General features: G+C 36.9%; 1 protein-coding gene across 3 annotated transcripts in view; it reads right to left on the bottom strand.

The window, feature by feature from the left end:
* ANK1 (ankyrin 1) overlaps nucleotides 1-17,995 on the bottom strand; it is a 1,899,552-nt gene that overhangs the window by 849,171 nt on the left and 1,032,386 nt on the right. For all 3 annotated transcript variants that reach the window (XM_044082993.1, XM_044082990.1, XM_044082992.1), the window contains 2 exons: nucleotides 3,752-3,854; nucleotides 3,517-3,601 (listed from right to left, as the gene is read on the bottom strand). In XM_044082993.1, coding sequence (XP_043938928.1) covers nucleotides 3,517-3,601; nucleotides 3,752-3,854 — 188 coding nt within the window. The remainder of the gene's footprint in view (nucleotides 1-3,516; nucleotides 3,602-3,751; nucleotides 3,855-17,995) is intronic.

Raw genomic sequence — 17,995 nt, 5'->3', positions numbered from 1 at the left:
GCCAAAAGCCTGGGAAGGGCTGTTATTCTAATAGCCCTGTTTTGGCCTCGGCAGATATGGTTCCTCTTTCTGGACCCAGTGTCAGACCTTCTGACTCATTCGTTGGGACTTCTTCATCCCTCTATTGTCTCCTTCAAACTGACAGCTTGGCTGATCCACTTCCCAACCTAGCCAGGTCACATGATTTGTCTCCATCGGTTCAACATATTCTAGTTTCCTCTTACAAAGTCTCCACCAGGAAAGTTTATAACAGCAAATGGAAGCAATTTGTTCACTGGGCTTCTCAGCATGGTATTGATCCCTATGTCGCCCCTATTCATAGTATTCTGGAATTCTTGACTTCGCTCTTCCACGATGGTGCGGCAGCTTCTACGATAAGGGTTCAATTGGCTGCCATATCTAACTTCCATGTGGGATGCAGTGGTTCTAACATTATGTCCCACAGATTATGTAAAGCCTTTTTGAAAGGAACTCATCATCTTAGACCACCTATCAGACATCCTGTTACTCCCTGGAATCTGAATTTGGTGCTATCTCAACTCATTCTTCCCCCATTTGAGCCTGCATCATCGTGTCCTTTAAAGTTCCATTCTTGGAAGACAATTTTCCTGGTGGCTATTACTTTGGCGCGTAGAGTTTCTGAACTGCAAGCACTTTCTATAAGGCCTCCATATCTAGTCTTTTACCCCGACAGAGTGTCTTTAAGAACAAATCCAACCTTTCTCCCTAAGGTCTGCTCTGAGGCAAACTTGAACCAGTCTATTGACCTTCATACTTTTTTCAGACATCATGCTAATAGATTGGAGTACATGTTACATAAGCTTGATGTTCACAGACAACTGAGGTTTTATTTGGACAGAAGAAAAGAATTTAGGAAATCTGATCAACTATTTGTTTCCTATGCAGACAATAAGAAAGGTTTTTCAGTATCCAAAGTTACACTGTCCAAATGGATTTCTGATTGTATAAAACTTGTATATTCTTCAGCTAAGCAACCTTTAGAACATGAAGTGAAAGCTCATGCTACCAGGGCTGTTTCTACATCTTTAGCCCACGCAGCCCATTTACCTTTGGACACCATTTGTGCAGCTGCTACTTGGTCCAAACTTCATACGTTTATCACTCATTACAAAGTGGACAGGGTCTCCAGGGACAGCACTTCCTTTGGTTCCACCATTCTCAGGAATGTACTCCCGTGAGCTGCCCAGGATTAGGGTGCTTGGGACGCTAGCCACGTGTAAAGAACAAACGGTGAGATTGAACAACTTCACATAAAGAAGTTATGTTCTTACCATAACGTTCCATGTGAGTTGTTCATCTCTCCTTTGTTCTTACACTCCCTCCCACCTTCCCCCTCCAGGTTATGGAAGAATGGGTATGACTGGTGATCTGGTTGGTCTTGCTGGTGTCCTTCTTTCCAGCCAGACTATTGTTTAGCTATTGTAAATAGTTATATACTATATAAATCTTGTAATTTCATTGCTTTAGTGTGTTTTTTTCTTGCTGGTTCAGCAAACTAGATCTGGGGTTGGTAGGAGATCATCATGGGATAGGGACTGTGCCTCAAGCTACTCAAAGATCTTGAGCTTGGAAAGCATCCGACTCGGAGCCGATGGATCGGCTCCTCCATGTGTAAAGAACAAAGGTGAAATTAACAATTCACATGGAATGTTATGGTAAGATATAACTTTTTTTTTTGCATGTACTGTAAACTAATTAAGAGTACAAGTCTGTGATATTGGTCCATTCAAGTAAATATGTGACTGGTTAAATTGATTTAATAGTTAGCAAATGCAAGACAAATAAAACCATACAGTGTATGTCTAGAGACAACAGAATAGGGAAAGAAGCACAAGCTGAAGAAAAATATAACAAATATAAACATGGTTTACCTGGAAGACACTGGAGACCTGGCATACCAACAGCAAGGCAAAGAAACAACAGCAGAACTAATGTAATACCCAACATGTTTTATGAGAACACAAATAAAGGAAAAGCATGAAAGAAGGAGATAGGAGATATGCTGGAAAGCAGGAGGTAAGCATAGGATGTTAGAGAAAGAATATGTTTCAGAAGTACAAAACAGGGCATAACTGAGGAAATCGAAAGTGAAGGGAGTTAACAGTGGAACAAATTAGGAGAAATAAAAGACAGAGACAAAGGAGGAGAGGATAGAGCTAACATGAGACAGAAGTGAGGTATATACACTGGAGAAGTAGACAGAGGTTTATGATTATATAGTTTGGTAAAGTCCTGCCCCAGTTACAATACTTCTCACTAGCATGGTCAGACTGTGGCAGATAAATTGGTATGTATGGCGGTTATACTTTCTTAAAAAAAAGTCTTGTTGAGGCAATAAATAGATTTCCTGCATTGCTTATTTGCTGAGGACTTGTCTGGACTGCAAAGAAAGAATAGACACTGTGAATATTTCACAATAATGCTATTTTATTTTTAGATGCTACATTGTGTTTAGCATAAAGTAATATTTAGGTTTTATGCAATAAACACTGCCTAAGTACAAATGTTTAGAAGTGCACAAAATGCATGGCAGTTAATGAACATTAAGGAAGTATGCGACTATAAAATCCATGGCTGAATTTGGTTGGGTCAGAAGTAAGACAAGTAACAAATACAATCTGAAATAACAAAGCACTGAATGTATAGACAAGCAACAAATACAATCTGAAATAACAAAGCACTGAATGTATAGACAAGTAACAAATACAATCTGAAATAACAAAGCACTGAATGTATAGACAAGTAACAAATACAATCTGAAATAAAGCACTGAATGTATAGACAAGTAACAAATACAATCTGAAATAACAAAGCACTGAATGTATAGACAAGGAACAAATGCAATCTAAAATAATAAAGCACTGAATGTATAAATAAGTAACAAATACAATCTGAAATAACAAAGCACTGAATGCATAGACAAGTAACAAATACAATCTGAAATAACAAAGCACTGAATGTATAGACAAGTAATAAATACAATCCGAAATAACAAAGCACTGAATGTATAGACAAGTAACAAATACAATCTGAAATAACAAAGCACTGAATGTATAGACAAGTAACAAATACAATCTGAAATGACAGAGCACTGAATTTATTTTTCCTGGGTTATAATGTTCAACTGTGTGCTTTGACTACCTATGGTACCTTAAACAAATTTGTAATTTCTACAGAAAAACAGAACAATGTCCATGTAAAATGATTTCACTTTTTTTTTTATTTAGATTTGCAAGTTTGTTCACAATTGCTTTCTAAATTTCTTAATAAAAAAAAAAATAACTCAATGCATTTAGGGATGCTTTGTTTTTGAATTTACCTGGCATGTGTAAACAAAATTAAGCTTTAAACAGTAGCCAGTTGGAGACAAGTTGATATGTTATTATTTAAACATGCGGCAGTTTACTGTACTATATAAAAATAAATAATCATATAAACACACAGGACTAAATAAATAAATGCAGGGAGCTGTCCTTCCTCTTCACTGTACCATACCTGATCTACTGTGAAGGTTTCTTGCTCCAAAACCACACCTGTACCAGGAGTATAAGGCACATCAATAACTCCAGGAGAGTATGACCTGCAAAAAATAGCAAAAGGTCTCAAGACTCAAAATCAAATGCCAGACAGCAAAGGACAGCAATGTCATATCAACAACTTAAAAATATTGGCCCAAATCTTACTTCCTTGAATGTGACATGCCAAAGAATGGATTATGTGTGTTCTCTACCTGATTGGAGGTTCTGGTTCAAGCTCCTTAACTGTCCCAGGCAGTAAGGTATCTTCAAACTGGTCTTTCATGTCAGGTTCCTCTTGATCTACCAACTCTTCACCTATACCAGAGACAGAGTTTAATAAAAAAAGCAACAGACTACATTTCAAAACATATTTTCTTAAAAAAAATCATTCACTATGATTTCATGTGGCAGCAAAGCCAGCCTCTCTATAGAGTAAATCAAAATGGTGACAAGGATACAAGGAGTTTTAATACTCAGAAACATACAAAGAAATCCAGTGAGTTCTCCAATTCACTTTTGCATCAGCTAACCTTAGAACGATAATGAAATCAATATAGCAAAAGGTTCAACAAGCTGGATGGACAGTGATTGCTTTGATTAGTTACTTTTAGTCTTAAAGTTTAAAATGGCAGATATTTAGAAGTAATGTAAGGGCCTAGGCCTGTCTCACTGACTGTGGCAGGGATGTCACATAAGCTGTAACAGTTCCTTCAGGAACATATTACGTATATATGTGCTATAATACAGAACATAATACTTATCTTATAGTTTAGTGACCTCCCTCCCCCCAGTTACAAGTAGCATTCTAGACAACATGGCCCACTAGACTCTTATGATGGTGCTCTCCAAATTACATCATGAATAGATAATAATCTGGAGACAGGTACATTCTTCTGCACATCACAATGACTACAGTGAAAATCATACGTACTATCATGATAGGTGCTGTGTTCATGGAATACAGAACCAACCAGACACCAATGCAACACTCAGAGGACCACCCATATCAAAGACAATTGTCCCAATATAAATCAAGAACCAGTCTTCATCTTTGAGTAGGCAGAATAATAGTCCACACCAGTCTTGGTGGATTACCCCGCCTTGAGCGGCCCAGTGTTGCAGCGGTTACCACTGTCACCTCACAGCAAGAGGTTCTCTGGTTCAGTTCTCAGCTGGGGTGTCTTCTGTGTGGAGTATGCATGTCTTCCCTGCACTCCAGTGGTTTTTCAATGGGTACTCCTGTTTCTTCCACATTCCAAAGATATGGAGCTGGAGCATTTCTTCCTGGGCCTCACTGAAAATAGGCTCTGTCCTAATTGGACTTTCCTGGTCAACAAATGCTAAATAAATAAAATGATCAGTGTTACCAGCAACATATGTGGCATAAAATGACATAAAATCAACCATAAATAATATATAAATAAATTCAGTGAAATAATGTTCACTTGTTTCCATACACATGACATCTTTTTCTTTCTTGGATTATTTGGCTTTTATGAAAGTTGAGGAGCAATGGGTTTCACATCATTCATTTTGGATTTGGTGAAAATTGAGTGATTTATAAATGCTTTTGCTCAGCAAACTCACAGGGAGCAAGTGGACCGAGGTATGCAGAAATGTACTATTAAAATTGGCAGAGCTTTTAATAAGTTTACTGAAATTGTTAAAAAAAACTTTAGAAGCATCATATGGCATCAGAAGTTTCTGAGAGCACATTTATCTGCCAATTTTACACCAAGGGGCTTGTGGTTGACTATAGAGCTCAATGTGAACAACCCTGTGTACTTGTTTTAGAGCAATGGTGGGCAGTTCAGGACACTGCTTCTTTATGTTTGATGCAGGTATTAATTATTTTTTTAATAGGCAGATCACTATGCAAAAGCATTACTGAATGATTTATCTTCATTGTTTTATCAGTCAAGGAACGGGCCATCTTTCAGCAAAATGTTGAATAATTTGCTGCAAATATATCTGCATTTTAACAAACTCAAGCAAACAAAAAAAAATTTCTCCTAGCACTCTGAAGATTTCTGTTTGAAATGACAATTTAATTGGCAGAAGGCGAAACTGCTAGGTTTGCTAATCAGACTGAGGGCCAGAGAATATCTAACTGTTCAACTTCTTTGGCCTTCTTCTATCACACATTACCATTGACATTCTGTTCCATTTGGCTGTATCCCCCTTGATTCTACTTTTGACATCTACATTTGGACTTCCCCTCCCCTCAGCCACCTCTCCCAGATACTTAAAACTGTTTATCTGTTCAACTATTTCCTTTCTACTCAGCTTTCAACTGCCATTTCTCCCACTGGCTGCCATGACAACTCTGTCTGTACTCAGTTTTATCCTATGTGCCTTCAATTTTGTATGTTATTGCCTTGTCAATTGCTGAAGTTCTTGTTCAAAATCTACTTGTAATGCCACGTGGTATGCATATAGTAGCTTTGTTGATCTGTCCCCTCTGACCTGTTTACTAATGTAGCCTGTCACTAGTATGAACAGAAAAGGGCTCAGAGGTGAACCTTGCTGCATACCCACTCCCACTAGGAACCTCTCTTTGGGTCCAAACACTGTTCATAATTGTATCACTGCATGTTTTTACACAGCCTGCTCTATGAATGTTTCTGGGATTATGAAGCATCCCAGGACTGCTTAAATGAACTTTCATGGGATCAGGTCATATGCTTTCTCCAAGTCATTCGCTCCACATCTCTAACTTTGTCTCCATGATCTGTTTCCTTTTATGTCTATTGGGTTTTAGGCATCTGTGTTGTCAGAGAAATGAATGCTTGGCGTGTTTTGGTTAATCATTTAAGAAGTCAAACATTTATTATATAATTATATGTGTATATCAGACTTACTTTCATTTTCGTATCCCTTAAAAAAATAGTTCCCTTTCTCTTTACTCTGCTTATGCACTTCAGATGGGCATACTTTCTTACCATTTTTCCTTTGCGTCAGGAATCTTTTACATTCTGAGTTTCAGAAGAAGCCTTTGTTGATTTACATCTATTATTTACCCTTCTGTTGTGATTATCAATCCATTTCTGCCCTCTGTGATGAGGTTGGGTGGATGGATACATACTAAGTCTTAAAATGATGTGGTAATAGTGTAATTTGCACTACGATTGCCAGATGAGGTGTGGCAGTAGTGCAGAGTTGTGAATGGTGCTGAGCTGCTGCTTTCTGATTGGCCAAGCATCCCGCTGAAGTCCTTGTTCACAGGGTGGTTTTCTAGTGTATTTGAAAGTCTAAACATGGCCATAGACTTGACATATGATATTCTGATCAATTGAAAATGAACAGCATAAACTGCTGCTATGTCATGGTGAATTTCTAGAATGAATAGAGTTGCATAACATCCTAAATTTAACTGATATACAGTGAGCCATTGGAGGAGCCTGCTCCTAGATTCTAAACTGCAGAACTTGAAACTATTTTTGACATGAAACTTCCTCTTTGCTATTTTTGGAATTTTCAACAATTGCACAGCCGTATGGCTGCTATAGTAATGTCAAGTACGTCTTATAAACCATATAATTAAATTTTTTGTAAAATGCTGGCATATTTATATGTTTACTGTAAATGTGTTATTGATATCTCTGCTGCTGTCCATATTCACTTTGTCAAAAGAGTCCAAATAATATTTTGAGAGCCCCATATATATTGTGGGCTACCTTTACAATTCTGAGGATGGTAATTGTGATCTCTGGAATCGTGGAAATTAAAGATCAATTAAGAAATAGTACATAGTGAGTATATATAAGTAATGAAGCTAGGCGTGTACATGGTGGGGGGTAAAAAATGTTTATTTATTTATTTGTTACATTTGTTAACCGGGTAATGTCCGTCTGGGCCAGGAGGCTGTTTTCAGTGGAGACCAAGGAAGAAAAGCTCCAAAAAACCCCATTAACAATGCTAACACTAATGCTCATATACAAAGAAATATAAATAACAGAGTACACATATGTAAACAGTGCAGATACAAGACAGTAACAGTGAGAGTGAGAATGCTAACAGTGGTACCAACTACCAAGTCAGTTTCTATTTACAAAGTACAGTTTTTGAGCTTAGTATAATTGAACCCATGTCTTATAGGGCAGTGGAAAGTAGTTGTAAAATAAGCAGTGCAGAATAAAGACGAAATGCAGGAGTGGGAAAGGTAGAGACAGAAGCAAAAGGAAGAGAGATAGAAAGTGGGTAAGGATTAGGAAAGTACTGGAGTTGAGGAAAGCTTAGCCAGGAGTGTGGCAGGAGTAAAACCAATGAGCAGCAAGGTAGTCCTTTAGCAGTAGTTTGAACTCACGAAAGTTAGGATTTTTGGAGATGGGCTGAGGAAGAGTGTTCCAAAGTTTGGCTATTTTGTAAGAATAGAGGGAGTCTCCATGTTGGGTGTGGGAGTGGGTAACCTTTAGCATAAGTTTGTTGGAGGATCTGAGGGACCTGGGATTGGTACTACTAGATTAGACTAGAATGGAAAGTGCAGGGCAGTCATTGGGTTGGTGGAGAATTGTGTGGGCCATGGTAAGCTGATTAAGAGATAAAAGGTTAAGGGGTTCTAGCCAGTTGAGTTGGGAAAGAACTGTGCAGCGATATGACCTGTGAGGATGATTACAGGCAAATTTGGCAATTTTGTTGTAGCAGGATTCTAGGTTACTGAGGTTGGACTTACGCAGGTTTCTGAAAATGAGAGAACCATAGAGTACGGAGGATAGTAGGTGTGATCGAGCAGTGGCTAGTCTGGCGTTCAGAGTAAGGTATGGTTTGGCCCGGTAGAGGGTGCCCAGTTTGATATTGTCTTTTTTGATTGTCAGAGAAATGTGTTTACCAAATTTTAGATTATCATCTATTGTGAATCCCAGGGGTTTAGTCAGTTTGTGCATTCTATCTTGGTTCCATTATAGGAGAGGACTGAAAGACGGGACTGGTATGGTTTTGATTTTTTGTTTCTGAAAACTATTAACTTAGTTTTGTTAGGGTTACGTATTAGTTGATGACCAGTGAGATATTTTTCTATGTCCGAGAAAGCAGTTTGCATTTTTAGTTGACGTTCCTGTGGAGATTAGAGTATCATCATCGGCATACTGGACAATGGAGGCTAGTTGAGATGCAGAACTAAGGTTGTTTGTAAATATAATAAAGAGGACAGGACCAAGTATGGTGCCTTGTGGAACACTGACTGAAATGGGGAGTGGGGGGGGGGGGTAGCTGGTTATTCCACTTTGTAAATAAGTAACCACACAAAGTAAAAAAATATGTAGTGTGATCCTGGAGTTAGTATATATTGTTGGGGGTGGGTGAGTAGCCCCCCACATAGCTTGGGTATATATTATTTTCTGGAAAGAGTTATTCATTTGACTTGTAAGAATCCATGTCTACGGTTTACAACATTTAAAATAGGTGGCTATGACCCCCACCCCCCTTACTATATATACTAACTCCAGGATCGCACTACAGTGAGGAACAGAGCATATACCTGTTTAGACTAAATGAGTTTCAGTAAAATGAGTTTTCAGTGAAGTGAGCTTTCAGTGACTTGTGCTCAGGCAATTAATTTTCAGTGAAATGAGGCTTCAACGAAATGAGTTTCAGTCAGATGTGTTTTCTATGAAACAAAGTAGACCCATTCATATCTATATATATATATATATATATATATATATATATATATATATATATATATACACACACACACACACATACATATACACACATACATACACACACACAGACATATTTATGAAGTTTCTGAACATAAAAAGTCATCAAAAACCCATCACTGCCAAAATTCATTACAACTCATAGCTCTAAACATATTACAAGTGTTTACATGCTTTTGCGTAATCTGTTTATCAATGTACAATTGTTATGAAACTAAAAAAAATAAATTAAAATAGTGAGAAATAAAATAAGCTATTAAAGAAAAAAATCCTGATTTCCACAATCCTGTAACCACCAGACTCAGCCCAACCTGTGACTTATCAAATTATTTGTTTTTTCTAGAAGTTCTTATCAAGTTTCCCTGATGTATGAATATCAAGTACCACAGAAGTAGGATACTTGCTTTACTCAAAGTCCCATAGTATCCTTAAAGATGTGGTGTAAATAAAATATTCCCTAAATATTTCATCATCAACATTATTACCATTGTCTAAACCATTTATTCTGACAAGGATCATGGAGGTAAGAAGCTGAGCAGGGTACATTAGCATTCCCTGTCCCAAGCAACCATCTCCAGCTCATCCTTTGGGATTGCCAGGCATTCCCAGGGAAGTATTCTGGGTTCACCCCATAGCCTCTTCCCAGGCAGCCATACTTGTTACACCTCATTTTGAAGTACTCAGTGTGCAATTCCAAAACAAGCCCAACTCTCTTGAACCGATGTAACTCAGCAGACAGGAGCAGTGATAGTACTGAAAGGTATTGCGGATTCCTCACAATATTATGGAGAGTGAGAAGAACCTAATTTCTGCTATCTAAATCTACAGTTTCCTCATTTTTCATTACCTGCTACTCATGACCACAGATTAGGATAGTAAACTGAGACTTATGTCCTGTCATTCAGCTTGGAGGTATTGAGGTAGTATTAGAGTTGTTTTGGGGGAACGTAGCAGTAAGATTGGATATAGTGTTGATGAAATAAGTGTTATAGAGAGTGGTTAATTCAGTAGGTGTTTTATCTGTATTTGGGCAAGGATTATTTTTTGAGCCTGGATTTAGTAGGGAAGAAATGGAGTTCTAAAATAGTTTAGTGTTTGCCTATGGTGATTCTATAGATGTAGATAGTGTGCATTTTTGTCTTTAATAACTAGTCACTTAGTCTGATTGCAGAGTTGTTTAAAGTGTAGTAATTCCAAGGGTTTTTTTATTTTTTTGCCACCATTTCCAAGCTTTGTCTCTAGCAGTCATGAGTTGCTTAGTGTGTCTGGTGAGCCAACTGGCATGGTTAGTTATTACTCTTTTTTGTCGGATTGGAGCTAGATTGTTTACGTTGTTAAGAAATGTTGAGTTGAATAACTTGACAGCTATATCAAAGGGAATGGTTTCTGGACCTCCCAGCTGAGGTTTGATAAAGTTTCATTAAAGGTGGTTGTGTTAGAGTGAGATAAGTTTATTGCTGGCTTGTATTGATGTTTACTTGGTGCTGGAGTGGCTTTACATAATATAAAGGCTGTGAGGCAGTTACTAATGCAGTTGGGTAGTGTTCCTGTGAAGAAGATACTGTTTGGATGGGAGACTAGAATCCAGTCCAAAACAGAGTCATTGTGATTGTTTCTGTTTGGTCTGGTTATATTGTGAATTAATTAGGTACAGTTGTACAGGTTAATGTTTGAAGAGGGATTGTGGTGGGAAATATCAAGCCAATCAATGTTAATGTCACACATAACGATTGTTTCATTTTCTATATTATTTGATATCCAGGCAAGAATTTCTTCTAGTAGAGGAATGTTATTGCCTCGGGGTGTTCATGGCTATGATGCAGAGATTTTTGCAGTTGTTTATCTTTAGGAAAGAAATTACTATTTCGGCTGTGGAGAACTGTGGAATTGATTTAGAGTATGTGACAACTGTATAGATCTTAGGTGTTTGGGCAGAGTATTGCCACACCTCCAACTCTTTTGCAGGGTCGATCTAATCTTAAGCAGGCATAGCCTGGGGGGGGGGAATTCAGTGTCTTTTATGCAGGGTTTTAATCATGTTTCGGTGGCTGCTGTTATATCAGGTTTGTTGTGAGCTATCTAGGCGCGAAACTCTGGGATTTTGTTTCAAATGCTTTGAAGGTTCAGGGTTGTTAAATTTATGGATTTATAGGACTTTAGAGGAGGCAGGACAGGAGGAGGTAAGAAAGGATTTGGGTCAATGTCTCCACATTGGGATAATGGCTGTTTGGGACAGTAGAGGGTAGTTGTTTCCTTTTTGATTTTTTTTGGTAATTTAGCAGAGAGAGAGAGAGAGATTGTGGGTATTGTTTTGTAGGGGTAGGATTTTTATTTTGGTGAGTAGAAATGTACTTAGAGCATATAGGCTATGGTATATGTTAGAGTAGCTAGCTAACTGTGGGGTTAGTGTGGATGTAGTACAAGTTAGCTTTAATGGTTGATAAGCCGATTGGACAGCTGTTAAGTTTATTAAGAGATAGAAGTTTACAGAGTGAGAGGAGAATTGTATAAGAGGTGATGGACATGGCAGATAGGGGATAATGTTTATTTGTGAAATGAGCTAATATCATTAGTTTTAGGGCAAGCTGGAACTGTTGTAGAGTAATGTGAAAGTTTTGATAGGTTTGCTAAATAGAGGTGAATAGAGGGGTGGGGTGTTAGAAATGGTAGGATGTACCTGGGAGATAGATTGGAGATTGTATATGAAGGGTAAGTGAGGGTGGAGTTAAGGTACGAATAAATGCAATTGATATGATGGCTAGGTAGAAATGGGAGTAGGGTAGGGGAGTGGAGTGAGCCCAAATGCAGCAAGGGTAGGTGGAGCAGGTAGAACCCAAGACACAGCAGACCACAAAAGCAACAAAAACAATCAGAGAATAAGGTACATATGTTTCAGTGAACATCCTAAACTAGATGTATATTATAACAAAAGGAGTTGAAAATTATGGCAGCAGAGGGGGATAAAAGGTTACAGTGAGGTACTTCTGGAATAGATAGCCTAGATACATGTACTGCATTAAAAGTTCTTGTGGGAGATCTCAAAAACTATGGGTGCAGTACCTGGGGACAGTAAGGCTATAAAGTTAAAGATAATATATCTGAGAACTGTAACTAGAGGAAGGGTGGCATAGCAACAGTAAAGATAACTGCCAGAAAAAGTAGCTTGGTGGGGTGGGGGGCTTTAAGGTTGTCTCGCTGATGTGCTGTTAGCCTTTCTTTAAACAGATAAGTCATAGGTAAATGAACAGTGATTAAAACATACTTTTGCAACTATACTATCTCAAAGAACAGAAGAGCAATCCAAAATGCTGGGTTTTCTTTGGGGCTTCTGCAGTGCAGACAGGTAGTTTGTTTTCTTAACACCAGGGCTTAGAACCAAGATCAGCTCTGCACATCACCAGGATAAGTACAAGATCACTGGGAAAGGGTAGAATAGAAAACGATCCATGGTCCATTACTAGCTTCTTTAGTCTCTTACCAACTTGATTTGCTATAAGAAAGAGGCCAATCCTTTATGAGATTTGTAAGCTGTTGAGAAAAAATAACAGCCCTGCAATTTGTGTACATAGTATATCAACTGGCATTCTTAGTGATGATGATAAAACCAATGTACTGGTTGATCTCCAATAATACTTTTTGCACACACTTGCTCTTCAGAATGTCTTCATAGTCTAAATATTGCATCTATTATTTTTGGCTGGCTTTAACCGCAATGGGACCGACTAGGAGAGTAATAAAGCATGTTCACAGTATGAACAAGCATTTTAGGAACACAATCCTTTAATCGCTTTCTTCAATTTACTGCTGCTTCTCATCCTAATGGCAACAGATTTGATTTGTTTGATTGTAAATTTATGAGTTTAAAACCCCAATAAAAAGTAACACATCAGATTGATTCCCCTTTTAATAATGCATTTGTTATAAATCTTAATAAACAAAGCATCTACAGATGTTTTTCAAGATTATAACAATGGGGATGGTCCTTTCAGACTGTAATTTCTGCGAATGATTTGAATATACTGATTTAAAAAAAATGAATATTGAAAAGTGCTGGAATCCATTTTATTCTGTGTAATATTCATTAGTTCATGAATATATTTGTATACTGCAAAAATTTAGTATAGACAGGTCATGTAGGAGAGGACAGTCCTGAAGGAACAGTAAGCTCTTGAAACTACTATGCAAGAAAAACTTAATTTTTATTGTGTATCTAATCACACCTACTTTTACAAAAAAGAACTTAGTAGTACTACAAAACAACTGAAATGAGAGACTTGCAAGTCAAAAGCAGGTTATAAATGACTAGAAGTTATTCTTCCATTATGCTGCAGAATAAAGTTACATGTACAAACAGCACAGCTATCTGAACGTGACTCAATAAAACTTTCTTACTCTATACTATAATGGTTCCATAAATAACTCAAAACTATTCCTCCTGCTCTATAGGTGTATCACAGGGGTCCATCTTCAACATATACACTAATTCTCTTTACATTGCCTCCAGAGATGACATGGTCATTTGATACATAGACAACTCTACCCTTATCTTCTCTGCTCCTACACTTCTCTTGCTTAAAACATTCCTCAGTACTCCTTCTCCTCTACTGACAAACTCCCAATTTCTTCTTAAATGCAACAAAACTAAAGTTGCACTTCTTACCACCAAAAATATAACAAAGAAAAACAATCCTTTAGCATTTCTTCACTGAAACAACATGTAGCTGGAGCTCATATTTCAGACCAAATTACTTGGAGTCATTATCGATGACAACTTGAAATTTGACCAGCATGTAACTTACATAATAAAAAAGCCCATCAAAAACTAGGAATCTTAAACAGATCCAAACAAAAAAGGCCAATTCAGATTGTGGATATGTCCCTGATTAGCTCTAAATTCCATTACATTAATTTCCCTTATCTTCATAATCATACCAAAAAAAAAACTTAGCTACTTACTTACTACTTTAACTTCTTTATGCATCCTCCATTTTTACTAACTTAAATACTAATTTAAAAACAAAAAATGCAAATAATAAAACAGCAAAATTTGTCTCAACTCTACCTTCTGACTCTCACAACTGCCTTACCTTAAAACAAACAAATTTGTTAGAACTTCCAAACCAATTTATTTTCTCACAATTAACTACCAAACGTACTCTTCTTTATCAACCTGAAAGCTGTCCTAATTTTAAAAATACTCTCCATCAATACTTCCCTAATAGAACATCAAGATCAGGTAGCCGATTACTCTTTAATACCACCGGATCCAACAACTGTGCAGGTAGCTCACTTTATACCAACTATGGTTCCAAAATCTGGAAAACCACCCCTCTCCACCTAAGACTCATACCCTCTCTGCATAACTTTAAAATTATGATGAAAAAACACCTCTCCAAATTGTGGCTATGTTCCTGCCATAAACCCAATTATCTCTAAATTGCACTTGATTAATTTCCCTTTTCTACCATTTCTTGTCTATTATCTACACACTCGCTTCTACTCCAAAGTATTTCAATCCTCTGTTCTGGAAAACCTGTACCTACCAATAAATTTGCATCCACACTTACCAGTTAAATTCTCCTAAATTTCAGTTATCATACTTTATTCCTTGCTACACTATTACTTCCTCTCATCTCCCTAAGTAGAGATTTTCATCTCCTACTGCTATGTATTAAATTAAGCATATATATTATTTTTTTTTATATCTGCTACTGCAGTCCTATTGAATTGACCTATGCAACACAACTTGCTTTTCTACAATTTTATCTGTATACTGAAGCTGTAACAAAATAATGCTATTGTGCCAACTGTGGAGCTTTTTTCCCTGTGTCTCCACTGAAAAGGGGAACCAAGTAGGACTTCTTGGCAATCAAATGCTAACTAAAATAAAATAAACAAACAGATAAAATCACACAAAGGAGGAAATTCAGCAGACATCATTAACTTTAGACCTATTGTAATCTTATAAACCCCCTACCCCCCACACAACACAGCTTATGTCCCTCCCATAGTGCTAACACTGCACTTCTAATCTTTATGGATACTATCAATAAAGCTAGAGATAACAGAAAACTAGTTTCCTCCTTATTTCTAGACTTGTCTAAAGCCTTCAATACAGTTTGTCAAAGAAACATTCTACTTCAAAAGTCCTCACTAGGTCTATCTCAGCTCACCCTTCTATGGCTCAAAAGCTACTTGACCAGCAAGTATCAGTCAGTAAATCCAAAAGATAACAAAAGTCATCCAGAGAATGATTAAGGTATCCTCAAATACACAAAACGAGCATAAAAATAAAGAAAAAGAGGAAACCACTGCACAAAAAAACTTGCATTAACGATTTATTAGGTAAGATAAGGATTTTCGCATCTTACTGATGCTTCTTCAGATCATTAAAAACAAACCATCAAAATTTACTTAAAATACAATTCAAAATGTCAGTTAACTAATCATAGTTCCATTGAAAACAGTTCATCTAATGACAGTCATAAAATATACACCACATTAAAACAAAGACTGAATCACTCAACCCCTTCTACAGCTAAACCAATAAGCATAAACTATAAAGATCAAAACCGACCAACCAATCATCTGAAGTAAATCATCCGATGCTGAACACAATCCACAGTGACTACAGCTTAGATAAAACTTCTAGCGGCCAATCAAATTACTCCTAGAATTGGACGACATATACTTACAAAAATCCCAGATTACTTGTCATAAACTATATAATACTGCTGAATAAATGTATTCATACACTAAGCTATATAACTAAAATAAATAGTTACAAAAATATAATGTATGTAGTACAGTGAATTCTCACTAAGGCTACATTATTCATTAGAGTAGTCCATCCAATTGCAATAATAGATCATTCATCACATTTAAATGAAGCATAGTTGAGTGATCCAAGCTCTTCTACAGCTCACCAATGACCGTGACGTAGAATTCAGGGTTGACCAATCAAATGGTTTCAAGTAAGCTGTCCAAAGATAAAGCATGCTGGCAATAACTGCATCATAAATAAAACTCCAAACTCAGCTGACCTATACTATGTTAAAACCACAATCCCTTGTCATAAATTGTAAAGTACTGTTGAATAAATATATATTCGCTCATCAGCCTATACAACACATAAAAATACTATAATAATGATAAAATTGAATAAACCCTAGCTGAAACAAAGATAAAACCACCAAATTCAGTACTAAATGAATAGAACGACATCAAAATCAAGGCAGTCATACTCACATTTAGTGCGGCTAATCATATCATCAAACCACTGATAAAATGTTAAACAACAATCTAATGTTAATGAAGGTCTTAAACCCATACTGTTTATCTTACCAAGCTAGCCATGATAATAAACCAATAAAAAATAAACACTACAAACAAGAACCATTCAAGTACCAGTCAAGAGACTGCTAGCTATTCCTAGACTAGACATAAACATCTATACGTAAACTAAACACCAAACCTCTCACGCGAAGCTATGCATGGCCAACCAACCTATGAAACAACACAACGGCCAGCAATGTTAGTTCCAAAAAAAGCATTAATAAGCTTAAATGAGATCACAACTGGATATAAAAATATCCAATACTCCAAACCGGTTTCGGTACATCCTTCTTCAGTGGAGCATAATACAAAAAGAAAAAAGATGCCAACTAGGAGAATAACGCTATTTGTAGCTTACACCAGTCATAAGTATCCAATCACATGATTGCTTATTACAATGGTCTACCAAGACCTTCTCAGCAATTCTACACATTTGTTAATGAATAATTATATATTCCAAAATCCATAAGAGGCAACAGTGTAAACCTATATATCATATATCCATGGTATAAGTTTTATATCCATGGTATAAATTTTAAATTCAAATAAGCGGTCTTAGTGCATACAGCAAAAATGCATCAGAAATATAAAAGAAAATAAAACAGTGGTATCAAGAAATGATGATATTGAGTATGTGCCTGGAAAAACATCACCATATTGTCATCCACACTCGGTAGCACAAAATTATAAATGGTCATTGATGCCTGGGGGAAATAAAGCCCCAAGATGTATTATCCAATATTTCTCTTTGTGTGTAAGTATGTTGTCCCACCCCTGTTGATGGCTTCTATCACCCACTATTCGGTCAATTATAGTAAACATAAACTTTGCAGTGGGATGTTTAACTGTATGTTGGTAAAGGGCATTTGTGATCTTTTTGTTTCTTATGTTGCTTCTATGTTCCCCAATCCTCTTCACCTTGATGATCATCATTTGCTATTATGGGTGCCAACTAGGAGTTTTATTATCTACACTAAGGATTTATGATTTATTTTTCACGTATTTGTGAAACATTTGGACTGTATTCATTTCCTCGAGGCAAGGTTAACTTGACGGTTTTTGGGCGGTACAGCGTTTACAAGTCAGCGTTTTTAGCTTCTGGCTCGTTTTACATGGCTGCATTCAAAATTTGAGGTACTGTAAACCAACTGATTGTGTTAATAAACATTCAGCTTTCTTTTACGAGCTGAATAGTCTCTTTTCTTGGGTGAAACGACGTGTCCGGACTTTGGTTATCTAGCGCTAACATTTATATTGGGCTAAATTTGGTCTATTATGGTGATTCAGATCTAATCTCCACACTAGGGGCCACATTTATGATTTGGTCGATCTGTGTAACAGCATCTAGGATAATGACGCTGCTTTGGTGTGTAACTTGTCAACGGTCATTCTCCAGATTTCTGGCATGATTATCATATGGACTATGGTGATATTGGGCCCATTTCTTTTGAACTAACAAGT

Source organism: Protopterus annectens, chromosome 9.part0 (genome assembly GCF_019279795.1).
Source record: "Protopterus annectens isolate FY-2018-M chromosome 9.part0, PAN1.0, whole genome shotgun sequence".
NCBI classification, from domain to species: domain Eukaryota; kingdom Metazoa; phylum Chordata; order Ceratodontiformes; family Protopteridae; genus Protopterus; species Protopterus annectens.
The sequence above is the reverse complement of the archived record's forward strand: the minus strand, read 5'-3'. Positions and strand labels throughout refer to the sequence as shown.